This window comes from Tetrao urogallus, assembly GCF_951394365.1.
Source record: "Tetrao urogallus genome assembly, chromosome: Z".
Classification (NCBI taxonomy): domain Eukaryota; kingdom Metazoa; phylum Chordata; class Aves; order Galliformes; family Phasianidae; genus Tetrao; species Tetrao urogallus.
Window position 1 is genome coordinate 26,902,609 of NC_136816.1, and position 18,478 is coordinate 26,921,086.

Sequence of the window (18,478 nt, forward strand, 5' to 3'; positions counted from 1 at the left end):
TGCCGGGCTGAGCCCCGCTGAGTGCCACGGCCGCGCCTCCCCGCCGGCTGCTGCGGCCGCAAGAGCTTCGCTAGCTGCGGCGCGGCGCGGAGTCCACTGCTCGCGGTTATCCCCTCCCGCTCTCTCGTGCACCCGGAGAAGGCTCGGTTCCTCCTATCCTCTTTTTTTTTTTTTTATTATTTTTATTTTTTACTTCTGCCTTTTTTCCTCCCTCCCCTTTCCCCCCAACCTTTTCCCAATTTTTCCGCATTCGTCTCCCCGCGATGCCGCACGTGGAGATGCTGCTGCTGGCGGTCGCGGCGCTGTGGGTGTGCGTGCGCGGGCAGGAGCCCGGCGCAAAGGCGGTGGCCGACCGCTACGCCGTCTACTGGAACAGCACCAACCCCAGGTACGCGGGGACGGGGAGCGGGCGGCGGGGAGCGGCCCCAAGTCTGCCGCCCCGCAGCCCGGCGACTGCGGGAGCTGCCCCCGTTCGCGTGGTGGGCCGGAAAACTTTCTTTTCCGGAGGGCCGGGGCTGCGAGCGGCGGCGGGGGGAAGAAAGGAGGGAGGGGTGCGGGGGGCCGTTTTTCTCCGTCCCGGCAGCTCGGCGCTTCCAGCTCTCGGGCCGCGGGCGCCGGGCGGCTGCGCCCCGCGGAGCTCCTCCGCCTCCGGCCGGGACCGGGCAGCCGGCCCGCCGGCGGCCACAGCCCCTCCTGAGGACGGAGCGCTGCCCCGCAGCCCGTCGGGGCAGGTTGGTGCCCGGTCGGGGAGCGCGGTGTCGGCGGTGTCGGGAGGAGCGGGGCTCAGCCCGCGCCCTGCGCCGAGGTTCCCGTGCCCAGGGGGCGGCTGCCGCGGGCTGTGCGCGCCGCTGCGCCAACCTTCCGGGGAAAGGGAGGTTCGTGCAATTTTTCTGGAGTTTTCCCTCCAGTTTAGCATCGGAAAATCGCAGCCCCGCTCCAAATGGTATCCATGTGTTTGGGTAAAAAGTCACCTGGGGATTACGTTTTTTGCCTTCTTGCAGTACGTGCCAGCAGACTTTTTTTTTTTTTTTTTTTTTTTTTTTTTTTTTTTTTTTTTAACCTGTCAAGCCAGTCTAAGTAAATTTGGGGCTATTTTATCTTAGGTTATCTCTTTTTTTATGCCGCTGATACCGCTGTTTGGTTTAAGATTAGCGCATTGATTTTTGTCACAGGTCATGTTTTTTAATAGGTCTGTGTCGCCTGCAGAAAACTCCCCTGCTCTGTATTCCGGAGCGGCTTCAGAATAGGTGGAGGAAGTTTCGGGCAGAATATCCAAGTGCGCAAAGGCAATAGTTCATTCTATGAGAGCTGTGGAGACTTTACCCCTCACTCTCATGTCTGTCCCGTGCTCCAGCGCTGCCTTCTGCTCTCAACGCCGCAGCGCTGAACGGTTGGCGGAAAGAGCTCGAGACAAAAAGCATTTACCCAAAGTAGCAGTTGTGCCTGGGAGTGATGAGCATCTGCAGTTTTAAGTGCCCGTCTCTACGTTTTCCTCTCCTTATGTCTGCTTCTTGAAAAAAAAAGTTCGTTGCAAATAAGATGAAAAGTTACACCTAGCAGCACCACCAGTCTCAGAAATTGTTTGTCTCTCGAAAGCAGCTTTTTTTTGCTGCGGTCTTTAGGCAAAATGAAATGTTACTGTTGGAGGAAAAAAATGAAATGATATTCGCAAATCCCACTGGGCAGAAGCAGGGTTGTTGAAAGAAATAGGTTTGTCTAAATGATCTGCACATGTTGCTGGCGTAGCAGCTAAAAATAAAATGCTTCAAACGTAACCTTACATTCAGGATTTTTAACTTTGTGGTCCTGCGTGTGATGAGTGCACGGAGCTGCACATGTAGGCAGCGATAGGGACGGCCAGCCCTTGTCTGGAAGGCAGAGTTGTGCACTGAGTGGATTTGAAGGGATTTTAATAAGTTTAACGGTATTTCACCAGTGTTAATGAAATCTGTTCTTAATCCAGTGTTAAACATCAGCAGACTGTAGAGAAAACTTAGTTTTGTTATGCTTCCAAATAACCGCACGAAGGCTTGATCGCAAGATGCTGTGAAACCTTCCCGTTTGAAAACAAACATTTATTTTTCTCTTAAAACGTTCACTGCCCTCTCGCAATGAAAGCATCTATGTGGACGTGCCATGTTTATGCCTGAGTTAAAGCTATGAGAAGGAGCAGCGTACAGGCACATTTCCCCTTTGTTTTAAGCAGAGTGCCTCCTAAGTTACATGAGCGCTACAGAAAAGCAGGCAAATGCCTGGTGGGTTTGGTGCAGGAGACCCAGAGGGAAGGGAGCGCTTCTGAAATCACTTTGTCAAGATCTGGGGTGAAGGCAAAATTCAGTTTGGTTATCAGCACTTTGGGGTCAGCTAACAGTGCTGTAGGAGCAGCTTCACAGTGATTTATCTGCCTCCAGAGATAGGCAGATTCAGAGAGGGATGGTCTGGTTTTATACACATAGAAGTAAGTGGGAGTGTGTGCAGTGAGATAACAGTTTGAAGTGGGAAGGCAAAATATTCCGTCATTCCTCAGCCCCTAAACGCGGCCAGTCTGCTTCAGCTTACCTCCTTATTGTGTTTATTCAGAATTAACAAACCAGTGTGAGACTAATTAATTCAGTTTAAGAATGAAATGCTGATGCTGTTGATAGTGATTAAAGGCAAAGTAAAGAGAGGTTTTGTGAAAATGTTGTCTAAGAATTCCGTATTGATTCAGTTTACCTCAGATACCATCATGTTTAGTTTTCCTAGTATGAAACTCCAGCAAATATACAGAAAGATCTCATCCTTATTAAGCGACACAGAACTGAATTGATGAGCAGCCCATTTTGAAAAGTGCTTCTTGTGTGAACAGTATTTAGGTAAAGAGAGCCTGCGAGTCCATTAACAAAGTTGAGATTACATTTTTTGAAAAGTTGCCAAAGTTGTGCAAGAATAATTAAAAAGTACCACAGGATCATTACTGTGAGCATGATGAACAGAAAGTTGTGTATTCTTACAGAGCCTGAGTCTGTCATCGCAAATAATTTAAGCCATATTTTCTGGTATAATTGCCAGCATACATGAAATGCTGTAAATGGTGTAGTGGTGTAGTCCAGTGCCAGATGAGTTTGAGTATTAGGCTTTTGAAGTATAATAAAATGTTTGGTTTATCTTTTTTTTTTTTTTTTTTTTTTTGGTGTGTGTGTGTATTGAAAATGATTCATTGAGTAAGCTTGTAAGTATGTCTGATATTTTTGTACTTTTATTGTGGACTCAGAATTAGGCATACATAGATTCTAATCATTTCCTTAATGTCTTCCAGTGCTGACTGCGTATATGGTCTTACACAGAAGAAAAAAGTATTCTTGTTGCAGAATACTCCCCTGAATCCAAAGTAGTTTTGGGAGTTTGTTTGGTAGTGGAGCATATGCATTTAATCCTGATAGCCGCTGTCCTTGTAATGAAAATCTAGCCCAAGTGTCATGCACCTGAGCCAAATTTTGAAGCGGTCTACTGACTTAGCACTTGCTAGTGCTTTTAATCTTGTAAAAGTTCAACTTGAACTGTTTGTGGTTATTATTACATTTTTCTGCTTGCAGGACTGTGTTTCATGGTTGTGGTTTACATATAGGTATTTTCCTCCAAGTTATTTCAGTGGCAGGTTCTGTAGCTTCGTAAATGGTTGCTGGTTTCAAGGTAGTTAAAAATACTTGCAGTTCGAGTCTGGATGACGGAGAGTCCAAAGCTCATAGTCTCAGGAAAGCAAGTATTTTTTATTAGGAGTATTATTGGATTTGGCTATATCTTATGCAAGAAAATGGTGTATAAAATTACATCCCCAGAAGAACTCTTACAAAGGCATGGGATGCTGATGTATGTTCTTTGTGTGTGTGGACATCTGTTTATGTGGATAATAAAACTGAGAAGTCATCTGCTGATTACAGAATTTTATACAGCAGTAGCATTTCGCATTCGGTTGACTAGCTCCAGTTACTAACCTGGATGCCATATTTTCATCAACAGTGGTAGGCTTTTTGTTAAGAGAGATACTTGGGAATCGTTGAACAGGAAAATAAGCGGATAAATGCTCTGCATGGAACAGGGTTTTCCAACCTGGATGTTTAAAGTTAGGTGAGTTTTGTGGTTGTGTAGGCACCGATCGTGAAGGGCATCTGATTTTGCCGAGGTGCACTCTGTGTATGACACACTGGAGTCCTGCTGCAGTTGGTGGGGGTGCAGACGTGTGTGAGTGCTGCCCCAGTGCCACAGCACAGCCCTAGCACTCTGCCTGGCTGCCCCAACCTTCTCAGGACATGCAAGGTGGACCAGTGACCTCCCATTGCTTACCTGTGATTGAAGGCTTCATCACTGGCATAGTGATTGTGTATGCTGAGGTAGTGTGACTGTTTTTTTGCTTGCTTTCCATCTTGGAATAGTTCTGTCTGTGTACGGAGATGGGGAAATCAGGCTGTTGGAATAGGAAAGAGGCCATTGCCTTTTTGAAGAACAACTAAGACGCGGGGGCTGAAGAGGGGCAAAATCGAGGCATTGGTTTGGCTTTGGTGTTCTATATCATTTCTATGTGCCAAAGAAAGCATAATACTCCTTAAGTACTCAGAGTGTATAAGCAGTATAGCTTATATTTTGAAAGCATTTTATCCGGCAGCCTATTTCAAGAACTGAAAGAATCTTTGACTGATTTATTGTAGTTAAAAGATCAGTACCAGAGCCTTCAATTCTTTACGCTTGCTTTCTGTACCCTTGGTTGTTTTGCTAACGCTTTGTGTCTCCAAAAGAATTCTGATATTTATTTTAAAAGTGGATTTTTGAGGGAGTTGGAAGCGTTCTATGGAAAAACCACACAAAGAACAATAGTTACACTGGTTTCCACCTTCTTGTGAAAGGCACCTTGTTAAGTGGTAAATGGTCTTCATGAAAAACTTCTTACCAAGTCTCTCTGAAATGCACAGAGTTAGGACACTTTACTACCCTTTCTTCTGCTAGCACTGGGCGGTGAGGGACTGATGAAGAAGATCTGTCCTCTTCCCATGCCCCTTCCTTCCCCCCCCCCCCCCTCCCTGGGTAGCTGTGACCCCAGCAATCAACCAGCCTCATGCTGGGTTAAGAAAGTAAATCATCAGTGTAATGAGTCCTTCAGGAGTCATGATCTTTTTAGTCTTATGGAGTATTGTGTAATATTTGTGCATGTTGTTATGTGAATACGCATGGCATTCAGTGAATGTATACATATGTATGTATAGATGTATATGGGTTGCTCTGAAAGTAATGCCTCCAACTTATTTTTGTGGAAGCTACAACAGATACAGACAGCGCAACAGCGCTATTTGATAGAGCACATTCTCTGCTATAAAAGACTTTTTCAGCCCGGTCACCAGCATTAACTATGCAATTTTGCCAGCTGTGAGCAAGAGCCTGCACACTGAGCTTATAAATTCCACATCAGAGGAGGTTACCCACCGTCACTGCCACTGCTGCCGAAACACACCACCCACTACCACATCACTTGTGCTCACATCTGCTGTTTGATCTCCATAAATGTTCAGCAAGTGTTGATGAATGCAATTGGGTACAATTCTTTCTGCATAGAGGAGTTCTGTTCCACAGCTTTGCTCCATGTGCACTTCAGTCTTCACTGCCATTTTGTCGTCAGACTGCCCCTCTGCTGCCATCTGTCACATGGCAACAACATGTAACAGAGTATTGATGGGAAGGTTCAGCCTCTGCTGCCGTACCACCAACCAATAGCCTCTGATGTTGTGGGCCGACATAATAAAATAGGAGGCGTTACTTTTGGAGCAGCCTTTGTATGTTTGTAATTGAATTGTATCACTAGACGGTGTTGTGGCATGGGGTAAAATCACAATTGTTGTGTGAGAATGAAATCTCTAGAATTTTTAATCAGTAAGCCTAAGCATTTAGATGATGAATAGCTTTAGAAACTAATTTTTAGCTCTCATCTTCTAGCAAAGGTCTTTTTTTTTGATTTAAAGTAAAATAACAACAACAACAACAACAAAAAGATGTAGATCCATGTTTTAATTGTTGGCATTCTTCCCTTTGTGCCGTTTCATCTCACACTGGCAGCCCTGAGGCTGATGGTAGCCAGGTGGGTTGGTGCCCGAGCATACAGGCGTAACTTGACACAGAGATTACAGGCATGTGCTTTGAGAACTCTCTGTGCTTGTTAGAGTGCCTTGTTACTGCTGCTGCCTGAAGCAGCCGTGTCACTGGGCAGTGTACTGCGGGTTGGAATGTTAGGCTTCAACAAGGCGCGTAAGGAAGGCTGGTCATTTTGATCTCCTTAGAGAAAATGTTAATAAAGACACAACCTTTCTGAGAGGAGGCATGAGTAGTTCCTCATAGCTGTGAGACGCACCTGTCCTACTTTGGCTCACTGTTAGCCTTCCCGATTTTGCAAGGCAAAGATAGGTGCTTTTGAACGGGGATTTTCTTCTGCTGCTATGCAGTTCTGAGCATTGATTTTTGAGAAATGTCTTTAGTCTCTTGATTAAACTAATCTTCCATCATTTCTGAATGGTGTAATTCACTGTGGAGAATAAAGGGTCCTGTTTTGTTTAAGTTTTCTTTGCGCTTGTGCTTAAAATCGAGTCAGCAGCACAGCAATATAATGAAATGGAAACATTTGGTTTAAAATAAACAGACATGTTATTGAAACTTTCTGCTTTCTGGTGATATTACAGTTATTGTGAGTAAATCCCGCTGTAATATAGTTTGAAATAGTTGAACGGAAGAGGAGAATCCTTCGCACGCTGGAAGTCTTCCTTGCCTTGGCGCTCTCTCCCTATTCGTTGTAGTCTCTACAGGCTCTTAAATTATAGCTAAACTCATTTAAAATGGCAGGAATATAATTTTATAAAATAATAATAATTTTATAATAGAATTTTATAAAATGTGAACATGTGCAGTTGTGTGAAATCCTCTTTTTTAAGAAAAAGAGCTTAAATTGTTACATTACGGAACCAGGCACATCCACTCTCATGGATTTTTAAAAGTAATTTGTGTTAAAATCAAATATTTGAAAATTAGGAAAAAAAGGGGAAAAATTTGAGATTATATTTTGTGCCTGTAAAGCATTGTGATTTCCAATAACAGAAAAGGGAAAAACTCTTGTACTTTCATCTGGGAAAGCATCTTTCGTATTTTACCGTTGACAGGTTGATGAAAATCCGCTGTTAGGTCCTAGCTGTGTGAAAAAAAATGAGTTTGTGAATTTTTGACTGCTGCAGAATTTAGGAAAAGAGTCAGGTGCCTGTTTTATCTAGTGTGATAGGACTTATGTGGCCATTTTTTTTTCTGTTTAAATGCATGGCCGGTAAAAATGCAAAAGGGAAATCAACTAAGAAGAAGATACACAAGAGCCCTGTTAATTAGCCAGATCTGCTTGAATTGCTAATATCAGCTTACATCTAATTCTTCAGGTTTGGCGATTTTTACTTGAGAAACCTTGATGATTATGGATCTTGTTCTGCCACTTGCACTGTAATCTAGTGTAAGAATTTACCTATCCAGGCTGATACATGGTGTGAAAAAAAAGGGATGATGGGGTTATGAAACCTATGTGTTCAATGTTTTTATAAAAATAATTTTTTACTGTTTATATTTGCTATTCCATCAGTGAATCAGCATTTTAATATAAGGAATTGGTCAAAATTAATACCTTTAGTAATAATAGTAATAATGATAAATCCTGTGTGTTTATCACTGAGTAACTTCCAGTTTTTTGGTTTTGTTCTTACTGGACTCTTGAAAACCTGTTTGTTATTTTTTGTATATGCCATTTTTTTTTCATTTTTTGTGTCGGTGATGAAACGGTTTTGGAGGCAGAGAGGATATGATTTGTTAGTGAATCATTTGATGAGGTGAAAATCTGGAGTGTGAAATACGTATCCTTTCATCACTTCACTAGAATATCCTTTTGTTTCATTCTTACAGATAAAATTTAGCCTCATGACATTTAAGAAATGCGTACTTTATTGTGATGTATTTTGTGCCAAAATTAGTGTCTACTGCATAGCATGAGCATTCTTTATTCATTAAAAGAACATAATTTTTCCTCCCCAAGATGATTTCATATTTTGCTTGTGGATGGATGCTGGTCAGTGGAGGCATATTCGTGTTTTGTGGTTTGTTCATCAGGTGCAGTTGAGCACTTTGGCCTCTCCCTTGTGGGTAGCAATGAAACTACTTTTTTGCTTTTGTGGACTTCAAAGTAGTGCTTTTCATTTTCTTATTACAGTTCAGAAGAACTTCTTCCTTCACTCTGTGCACATTCCTTAATCCCATTATCTAGTCTCACAGGGAATTGTTAAGAAATACATATTAATTTTTATTATACTACTTGTGCTGTACACAGGGTTTTTATTTTTACTTCACATTTCTTTTAATTTTGTACATAAATTTGAGTACCTTATATCAATCTGTGCTAATGAAGCTGGAGCTGAATGTATTCTAAATCTTTTCCTCAAAATTAGACAGAATAATTCCAATGCGCGGCAGTGATTTTGCTGGTTTGGTAGTGCTGTGCAAATAATATCTAGATGGTTGTTTTTTATTTTTTTAATTTTTTTTTTATTTTTTTGTGAGGAGACTGGGAAGAAAAGTAAATATTTCACTTACTGATAGATTTGATAATGATCTTTGTGGTACAGTTCTCAGTTTGCTCTGCTAGTTCGTCAGTGTTAGGTGAGGACTGCTAACAGCTTTAATGATGTTGGCTTCCACAGAGTTGTTAAAAAGTTGCTCCAAAGGTATTTGCTAATTAATGTTGTTAATGAGCAGGAAAAACAGCTGCATTGGGGTTTTTTCCTGTGTGTGTGTGTGGTGGTTGTTTTGTTTTGTTGGTTGTTTTTTTTTTTTTTTCTCCCTTTAGTTGATGTCTAATCAAATTTTAAAAATAGATATATATTCATACAGGCAGGGTGGTTTTTAGAGCAGAAATTAATAAAATGGGATCTATCAATCCTCTTCTCTTTCTTGTTTCCAGAAAAGAAGGAAATAAAGAGAGACTCTGGAATTTGAAAGTATTGACCTTCTGACACACACACACAGCATGGTCATTGCACTGGCACATAGAGTGCCTTAAGCCACCGTAATGGCAAACTGCATTTTTTAAGTTACTGATATAAGAGCCAGCTGGATGGGGGATGGAGAGCCAGCACTGACTCTGTAGCTATTTACAAGTTTCCACTTTAGAGCCAGACAGCTTCACTTTTATATTCCCAAACTTACCACTTAGGAATAATGTTGCTTTGTTCGATTTAGCTAGGGATTTGTGACTGCTACATAGACTTAGTACCGTTTGGTCCAGAATTGTGTGGTCATTCTTCATAGAGATTTGCTTCACAGAGCAATTTCATTCATCTGGTGGTGGGGGAGGGATGAGAAACAGTGAGGGGACATTCAGATATAGCATTCTTCAAGGAAAATATGCACCCACATGAGCTAGTCCCTTTTTTAAAAGCTTTTTAAAGATGAAGGCAGAGATTTGGATTGAGTATTTAAGAGCCAATTCAGACTCGTGTCTTCAGAATACGTGTAATCTCCTAGATGGGCTATCCATGTGTAGTCTGGAAAAGACCTCAAACTTGTGTACTGAAAAAAGCTCTTCTCCCCCCCCCCCCCTTTTTTTTGTATTTGTTTACAGTTATTGCTCCAAAACACTTATACATCTTTTTATAGTTCTCTCAGGGCTTAGTTTATTAAAAATTAGTGATCCATCACTAAGCGGGGTACAGTACAAATACTGGTGCTCCCAAAAGGGAGTTTTTGTGCCAAACCAGACGAAATAATAGGGATACATAAGCTGCCAAAAAGCGTGTCTCCCAATTGCTAATTAATCAGGCGAAAAAGCACCTCAGCAACTACAGTTGAATGTGGGACAGACTTGTAAATATTTAATAAAGATGTATTAGGGAATATAATATCTTTCTGTTTCTATGTAGATATAATTTCTCTTTTAAAAAGTAAATAAAAATGTCATCCATGTGCCAGAGTTGGGGATTTCTTTTATGTTGATGGCACTGTCACTGGATGGAGCTCTTTGAGAAAACTTCTTGCTGCTTTTGAGCAAAAGGATACCATTTTGTCTATCCATTTTTCTTGTGTGTTTTCAAGTTGATCGTTGTTGGTCATAATATCTATGACCAATAAGTAAAGCTTAGAAAAGATACTTAAAAAAACTCAGTAATCTGAGTTACTAGCTGTGGGGAAAAAAACATTGCCATGAATATCTGGTATCCAAATCTGCCAATCACTTTTGGCTCAGCGCCCATCATGGTCGCTGTGCCCATAATTAAATGCCTGTCATTAGTGTATTTTTCCATAACATTTACAATGGAAAAGGCAAGGGGTCCTTTCAGAGATATGGCTGTCAGGGGAACAATAAAAACTAATTACACACTCCGCTGTCACCATTGTCAGCTGTGCTTTTGGGGGGAAAGAACATGGAAAGTGTGTGCCTAATAATTATATATATAAAATTATATGTATACAGTACCCGATTGGGGAAACTCAGTCAAAGTGAAGTGACATTTACTTGGAAGTTTATTATTCCTGTATTCAAAAGACCTGAATTGTAAGGTTGTGTTTTCCCCTCACTTAGCCTAAGTTGCAAGCACTTTTCCCTTTGCATTCAGTCACTTCTGCCTTTCTCTTTCTTTCTCTCTTGCACACCTTATGGTGAACTGAGCTTTCCAACGAAATTGCTGGGATCAGAGCCGGTATTTCCCTGCATTATTATGTTTGTGCAAGTCATTTTATCCTTTCTGTGCTTTTCTTTGTGGATAAAAAATGTTGAATGAAAGTACCTATGGATAATTTTGCTTGTTCAGCTTTTTTTGGCTTACAGTCTCTGGCATGCAGGTCATCCCGAGTGGAATCAGGAGGGTGATGTTTTGGAGAGCCACTGCAGTGGCTTTGGTGGAGTGTGTGTGCCAGTCTTTGTCAGTACACAGATATTTCCCAATGTAAGAGCAAGTGCATAGCTAGAGAGTGAATTATCTGTAGAACATTGTCCTGAAAGACACTGCAGAAGTGATAATCGTGCCGTCGCCCTAATATGTACTAATGTTTTTTTTCTGTAGCTGGAAAATGAATAATTTATTTAAGCAATTTTTTTTGGCCCACAGATTTAAAAAAGAATAGATCCTCAGAGCTAGGTTTTTGAATACTTCAGGTGTGTAGAGATGCAGACGAGTGCGTGGGGTTTTTGAGACTGGTTGGTGCCTGGCTGCCTTGGATTTTATTTCTGCCATTTTATACCTGTAGGTACTTACAATACTTTTCAAAAAACAGTCCCTGAAGCTCCTTGAGGAAAGCAATATAAATAAATATCTTGTTTTTAAAAGTAGCTGAAGTTAGGAGCTGATGGGTGCTAATGATGAATGGATTCCATTTATTTGTGTTGTATGCTCAGTGGATGGTACCAGGATTGAAGTTGTTTTTTTTTTTTTTTGTGTGTGTGTTTTTTTTTTTGTTTTTTTTTTTTTAATCCATCATCTTTTATGTTCTTTTGCTGTAGTATTTCAGGCAGTGTTCAACTCCATCCTTCAGAGGTTTGGAGGGGACATTATTGAGGTGCATTTGTGACTGGGTGCTGTGATGCACAAATGGTTTCAGTTGTCAGGCCTTTTATGAGGCCTCACAAGCTCTGTGAGCCAGGTGTGGGGGGACTGGTCTATGGGTATTTGTGTGATCGCCTCCAACTGATGATCCTTGACTGAGATTTCTTGAACAGCTTCTGCTGGGTTGGGACTTTCAACCTGAGTGCCGCAGAGATGAAGCACACCCAGCAAGTGAATGGTTGCTGTGCCTTGGTGGCTGCAGGGCTGGGTGCTGGGTGTCAATGGCCGTGAGCAGACAGGCAGCAGCTGTATGGGGCTCCTGGTGCATCAAGACAATTTGGAATGTGCTAAAAAGAAAAAGCATTAAGGTTGTGAAAGTTAAATTAGTCTGATACAGCAATTCAAAATTAGGAGGAGATAGAGGTTATTTGTTTTCCAAAGCATTATGTGATACACCACTCTTTCCTACATAATGCTCTCTAAAGACTAGATGGATTTTGTGAACGTCCAAATACAAGAGAGCTCGTTCTTTGCTAATGTGATTTAAATATTGTGTTCAGGAAATAATTCTCTCTTTTGTAAAAAATAGAACACTGGTATTCCACAAAAAGTTCGTGTTTTGCCAGAGGATTCTACTACTCCTTGCAAATGTAAACTCTCTAATATGATAAACATTTCATTTGTCTCTTTTAAAAATATGTATAGTTTTACCAAAATTGTAAGATTTCCCACCTCCCTACTCCATCTGGTCCGTAACTGTGTTCTGGCCTGCTAAGAGAATAAGAAAGCCTCTCTTCACGAAGCCTTTTGTTTAAAGCAATATCAAATACTGCGTTTTCCTTGATTTCCAGTAGACAGACTTGAGGGTGTCAAGAGGCTGTGAAATACAGCGTAAGAACTGGAAGACAAATCTTTCAAGAAGTGGCAATGTTTAATTTAGAAAGACGTGTATTGATTTTATAAACCTCTTTTTCTTAATTGAATCTCATTAAAAAAAAAAAAAAGTTCTAATTCTTAAACTGAACACACGGTGCATATATTTGAAATTTTATCATATTTTGTAGTCCACGTGTCAGTAGACCCAGTTATAGAATAGTGGACTCAAATTAATGTTATTTGTATGTATTTGTAGCGTATTGTCATCAGGGTTCACAGAGAGCTTTGAAGTTGATTTTTTCTAATATTGTAAGGATATTGTGTGAATTTTAATAGGTTTGTTGAGTTCACAAACCTTTTAAAGGATGCGTACTCAATTTTATTGAGGAATTTACTCTTTAAAACCATTCCCAGACAAACTATGTTTACAAAAAAAAAAAAAAAAAAAAAAACCAGGAACATTTCCTGCAGAGAACACGATCATTTTGTAACATGCTTAATAGTATAATTCTCATTTAAAAACATGAAATATAAATCAGTCTTTTAGCACTTGGCACAAAAGTTGTATGCATATAGCTTATTTTCTTCACTAGCAGAAGTTCAGTACATTTGCTGAGTATAAAGAGATTCTTCATTAAAATAAAAACAAAATAAAAAGTGTTGTTATTCACGGTATCTTTAATCAAGGTGGTATGAAATTTCTCATTAAGGTTAAGATTCACATTATCATAACAAGTGACAGTGTAGGTGAAGAAGGAAAATTAATTAGAGAGGTAGATCATGCTTGTTTCTCATTATATCCTGGCTATTCATTGCATTCAAATTCTGAGCAAACCTTTTCTCAATAGAAGTTACTTGCCAGGAGCACTTTATGAAGAGAATCTCCATATTTACTGTTTCTAATCCAAAGCATGGTAGTTGCTTTTTTAAAAAAAAAGAAAAAAAAAAGTTTTTGTGTATGATTTATTGCATCCGTTTAATATTACTTTTTCAGACCCTGTCTCTGACTGAACTATATTTTATAGCTTACTGTAAAAAGACATCTCCGTTTTCCATTTTTCATATTAGCTTTCTTGATTTAGTGCTGGTATAATGGCCTTCTTCAGAACAAAGCATTTGGAGGAGTTTCACAGGCACTTTATTTTAGGTGTAGAATGTGGATCTAATGCATTAGTGATGAAACCAATTTTGCCTTTCTAACTTCTGCGAGTAAAGCAGATCACTGCACTGCTCATTTGGATTTCTATGTTTGTTTGCTGCTGTTCTTATTTTTTATTTTATGTAAAGAGGAAGATACATCTAGTTTTCTACATGAAATTAGCACAGGATGGCTATAAGACCTGAGAATTAACATTAGGTAGGTTCAGCCCAAACTTCTTTCTTCACTTGTTTCCTTTCCAGTTAGGAAAGCCTTATTTTCAATACAGGATGTCCTCCGTTTTACACACTAACCGAAGGCACAGTAGCTCTTTGTAGCTGCCATTCCCCCGAGGTCTCTTGAGGTACCTGGGTGAGCCGTTCTGTGGCGTTCCCTGCGGTGCGTGAGAGAGGTCAGTGCTGCTTCCTGTGATTGCTGCTGGGATGGCACAGCCAGGGACCGCTTTGGACTCAGAGACATTCCCACCTTAGAGAAGGAAAAAGAAACAAATTTTACTGACCAGTTGGTTTTGTTTTGCAGATAAATTCGTAGGTTTCAGAGAGAATCTTTCCTGCTCTGCGTACCTAATGGTGTGTACCGAGTGCTGGTATTAAAATAATATATCTGGAGCAGTAATGATGTTTTACACAAATACAGCCTGTCAGTTGAGAAGATATCCCAGCAATACCAAATCTTCTGATCTACAGTAATGCTGAATTACTAATTACTCTTTTCTGTGGCATTCTGTTGTAACCAGTAGTAAACAGACTGTAAGTTGGGTTCTGTAGTACCCATTGATTCGAGTAAATAAAACAGTGCGTTAACATGTTCTGATCAGATGCTGTGCTGTATTTGCATTAAATTTCCAAATACTTTAATGAATCATTGGGGATGTCATGATTTTTATCCTTCAGACTCAGGAAGTAATGAAAAAGAACAAAGTAAGCATCAGCTGCTCAGTGGATGGTTTTTCACTTTGCCTTGTTTTTTTTTTCACTCTAAAATTTGAAAGCATTATTAATAATGTTAAGCGTTTTTTTTCTTTTAAACAAATTTTCATTCAATCTCTATTGAGTGATTAATAATTTATTTTCATTTACCACTTCTGTGAAGTCCATCGTTTTATTCCTGTTGTTGCTTACTAATATTTTTTTTCTTTTCAGATCTCCGGTCTCCTTATCTCCTCTTTTAGGCGTAGTTACATTTATTTTATTTGTATTTTTACTTATTTTTAATAAATTAGTATTTGTTTATTCATGTATTGATTGAATTTCTCATCCTGGATATAGGCTTAGGAGAAGCTATGAAAGGGGAGTAATAAAAATTTTTTACTGTCTGATTTTTGTACAGAAAAGCTCGTACTCATTTCCTTAAGACTGGGAACTTTCACAACTTCAGTCTTTTGAACTGTTTTGTAAACAAGTACTTTCCACTTGCTCAGGAGTCTGACCTTTGCTGCAGATGTGTCTGTGTCTTTCTATAATTGTACTGGTTCTTTCTACCTATTTTTTTGTGCTTAAAAGCATTTGTGCATTCTTTTAAAACAAGAAGATAGAATGGAAAGCAGTTAGGAACCCCATCTGTTGTTACTTCATTCAAAAAATCAAACAAATGCCACGACAGTAATACGACATTCTCAAAAAAAAAAAAAAAAACAAAAAAAAAACTCACCTCAAACTATCAAACCTCTGAAATTGAAAAAAGGAGATTTTTTTTGAAAAAAGAGAGATGGGAGGTGGGAAGATACATTTGTTCTGCTGATACGTGAACTTTAACCCCAGGGCTGACAAAGACTGTGTTTTTTGAAAAGATCCTGACACCACTGAAGCTAAGCTGTAATTTTTCCTGTTTAAGCTGTGGCTTGTCAGACTCTGGCTCAAAACTTTGAGTGCAGTCTAACGTGAGAAAGCATGTTCAGACAAGACTCCATCCATTCTAAACGAAAAATCATACAGCTGCCTTTGAGTTTGAGAAGGTAAATGATGATTGTCAATCTGTCGGATTTTCACTCTCAGAAACGTTTTTGGGTGTCTTTTTTTTTTTTTGTGTGTGTGTTTAATGTGTATGGCGGTGGTAGAAGAGAAAGAAGGGATACAGTTCTACAAATGACAACCTCAGTTTTCCAATGGAATGTTTCTTTTGTTTGTTTGTTTTAATTCCACAAAATTCTGGAAGAAGGTCAATGTTTAATTGACCATCCTCTCCCTAGCAAACACGGTTGCCCCAATATTGCACGTATTTTAAAAACATTTACTGGTATTTCCATTATGCATAAAATTATCTCTTTTTTTTGGGTTAATAATTACATCTTGGCTGTGGCTTAAATGAAAAATGTGAGTTCTTTGTGTTTTTCCTATATTTGTTCTCTCGATAAACTGAACATGTTTTTTGCTTTTTTTTCTGTTTGTTTTTTTTTTACTTGTGGTGTTTAAGCAGAACAGAAAGTTGCATCACTCTGTGCAGAAGGGTGCATGGCTATAGTCCATGTATGGCTGTGCTATGACCCAGGTGTTGCAGAGAGCAACAAGAACTTCAGGTAGCTGGTGAGATGATCCTCTTTGCATACTTTGTTTGCTTGGGTCGCTTCAGGAGATTTGTTTATAGTAGTTGTGTGATACGTGATTTTTGAACTTTGCTAGTTAGTTTTTGGAGAAAAATGGCCATTCTAATTATAAATGTCTGTCTGCTCTTCAAACCTAAGTTGTGGTATTGTTCAGTGTCCCCATACCTTTCCTGTCCCTCTTCCCATTTCCTTTTCTCTGTCTTTCTTGGAAATAATCATTGCCACAGAACAGAGTGGTTTGGGTAATCAGTTTACTTCATTTTTCCCCATTTGAATAAAATTGGGTAATGCATGGGGGTTCCTGAGTGGTGAGCTCTGCTTAAGGAACTGTAAAACAGTGGCTTGAAACTGCTGCGAATATTGACTGGGTCTCTGAGCTGAGCCTTCCTCTGAAGAGTTGAAAGGCTCCTATTGTTCCTCCTCAGTCAGCACTCCATAGCCAAGGCTAAAGCATGCATGTGTTAGGAGAAGAAAGACAGAGGGGGGAAATGAAACAGCGGACACAACTGAACACTTAACTGATCACTGCAAAGGGTAAGGAAGCTTCCAACAAAACAGGGGCAAGAACTTGCTGTGGGTTGCAGAAAACTTTGCTGAGCTGGAATGACTCACAGCACCCACCCTTTCTTTGTCAGCAAGGGGTGCTAGATGCGTGTAGCTGATAGCCTTGGCATTAATTAGGTGGGATGTGGGAACGGGAAGGGGAACCGACATCTTTCTCGTGGGGGGTGGTACTGGTAGAGGTTCTGCTGCACTTTATGAACTGCTCAGTGATGAGAATGGGTTGTTGGCAGGTCTCTCTCCCACTGCCTGAGGCTCTAACCAGGATAGTGATGGAAAAAGTTTTCTGAAGGGCTTAACTGCTGCTATCCTGTTCCATCTAGCTGTAGTCTTGGCTGTGCAGCAGAAAGGCAAGATGCAGGGGATGTACTTTGATTAGAAAACTACTTTCTGTTAATTCATTTGGGAGTGTAGTTTGGCAGTAAGACAGATTGCAGGTTGTTGTGCTTCCCTCAACAAGTCCCCTCCTTGTTGGAGAAGGTGCTGGTGGTGGCACTGGGTGGGTGACAGATCTCTGGTCAAAGGCAATGTGGGGGAGCTGGCTCAACTGCTATTACCCTCCCAGTTCCTTTCTGCTTTCCTGAGTAGGTTTGTTGCCTAAGCTCCTTTTAAATTCTCATTTGCCAGAATATTTCACTTCTGTATAGGATGACTGCTTGTGTTGACTAGATAGGTAATACATCTACTAGATTACATTTACCTGCACTGAATCTCTGTATGCATATAGATCTCTGACTTGCTGTGATGAAAGTGAAATTCATCTACTGGGCTTCCTAGTTCGCCCCGCCTTCCCGCCCAAGAAAACCTTCAAAGAAATATATGATTAACGTTGTACCTGCTGCCAGTCTTAAAAGAAAAAAAAAATCTTCCCCACTGATTCATTTTTGCTTCTAGATAAGTGTTTCTTGAGTGTGTTGAAAGAAATGTGTCTCACACATTTCATAATGGTCAGCTGTCCTCATCTCTGTCTGTTTTGTCACAGCTGTGTTCTTCACTCCCTCCTTTCCTTCAGTCAGGATGATGTAAGGAAACTTCAAAGAGCCCATGACCTCCTTTTCTTCCTACTCGCAAGACAAAGCCTTGCCCTCTGTTTAAGATTAGGGAAATGACAGTGTATCTATCTCATTATTGTACAGCATATTGGGATATTTTGAATATGAAAGGAGCTGCATAAAAGCGAATTCTGTTTACTCACCTCGAATGGGAATAGAATTGTCTAGTTTCTGCAGTGGCTCTTTGTCTAGATAGGAGAAGTTCTTGACACCATGTTAATAAGAACAAGTTTGCAGTGTGCTTTGCTTGTACCCTCTAGCAGCAGGAAGAAACCTCATCTTCAAGTGTGGGGTGAGGAAGATAAAGCATAGATGGGAGTTGCTCAAAATATGAATATGCTGATGACAAGGAACTTTAAGTACATTGCCTTACAGCTAACAAAGGCATTATTTTCCAATGTCATAAAGAGCAGTAATGTTTCAAAGCCAGAAAAAATGGACTTTTGATGAGTAGGTAGGCAACATATTATTATAAATCTCTGTGGAAGAATGTGACTATGTTTTATTTTATTTAACCAGGATTCTCTTTCACTAGAGATCAGCCATTTGGTATGCAAAATACTCATAGATATAAAATATGTAAGATACTGTATGATTTTTTTTTCCCCAAACTTTTTTTTCCTATTGAGAAAAACAGTCTGTGTAAGTACTGTATGCTACTCACCAGATCCTCTTCAAGATCCTTCATATGTTCTGAAAATAGAAGTGT

General features: G+C 40.1%; 1 protein-coding gene across 2 annotated transcripts in view; it reads left to right on the forward strand.

Annotated features, from left to right (window-relative positions):
* Window positions 1-263: 263 nt before the first annotated feature.
* EFNA5 (ephrin A5) overlaps window positions 264-18,478 on the forward strand; it is a gene marked incomplete at both ends in the record, with an annotated part of 201,653 nt that continues 183,438 nt past the window's right edge. For both annotated transcript variants that reach the window (XM_079549011.1, XM_079549012.1), the window contains one exon: window positions 264-388. In XM_079549011.1, coding sequence (XP_079405137.1) covers window positions 264-388 — 125 coding nt within the window. The remainder of the gene's footprint in view (window positions 389-18,478) is intronic.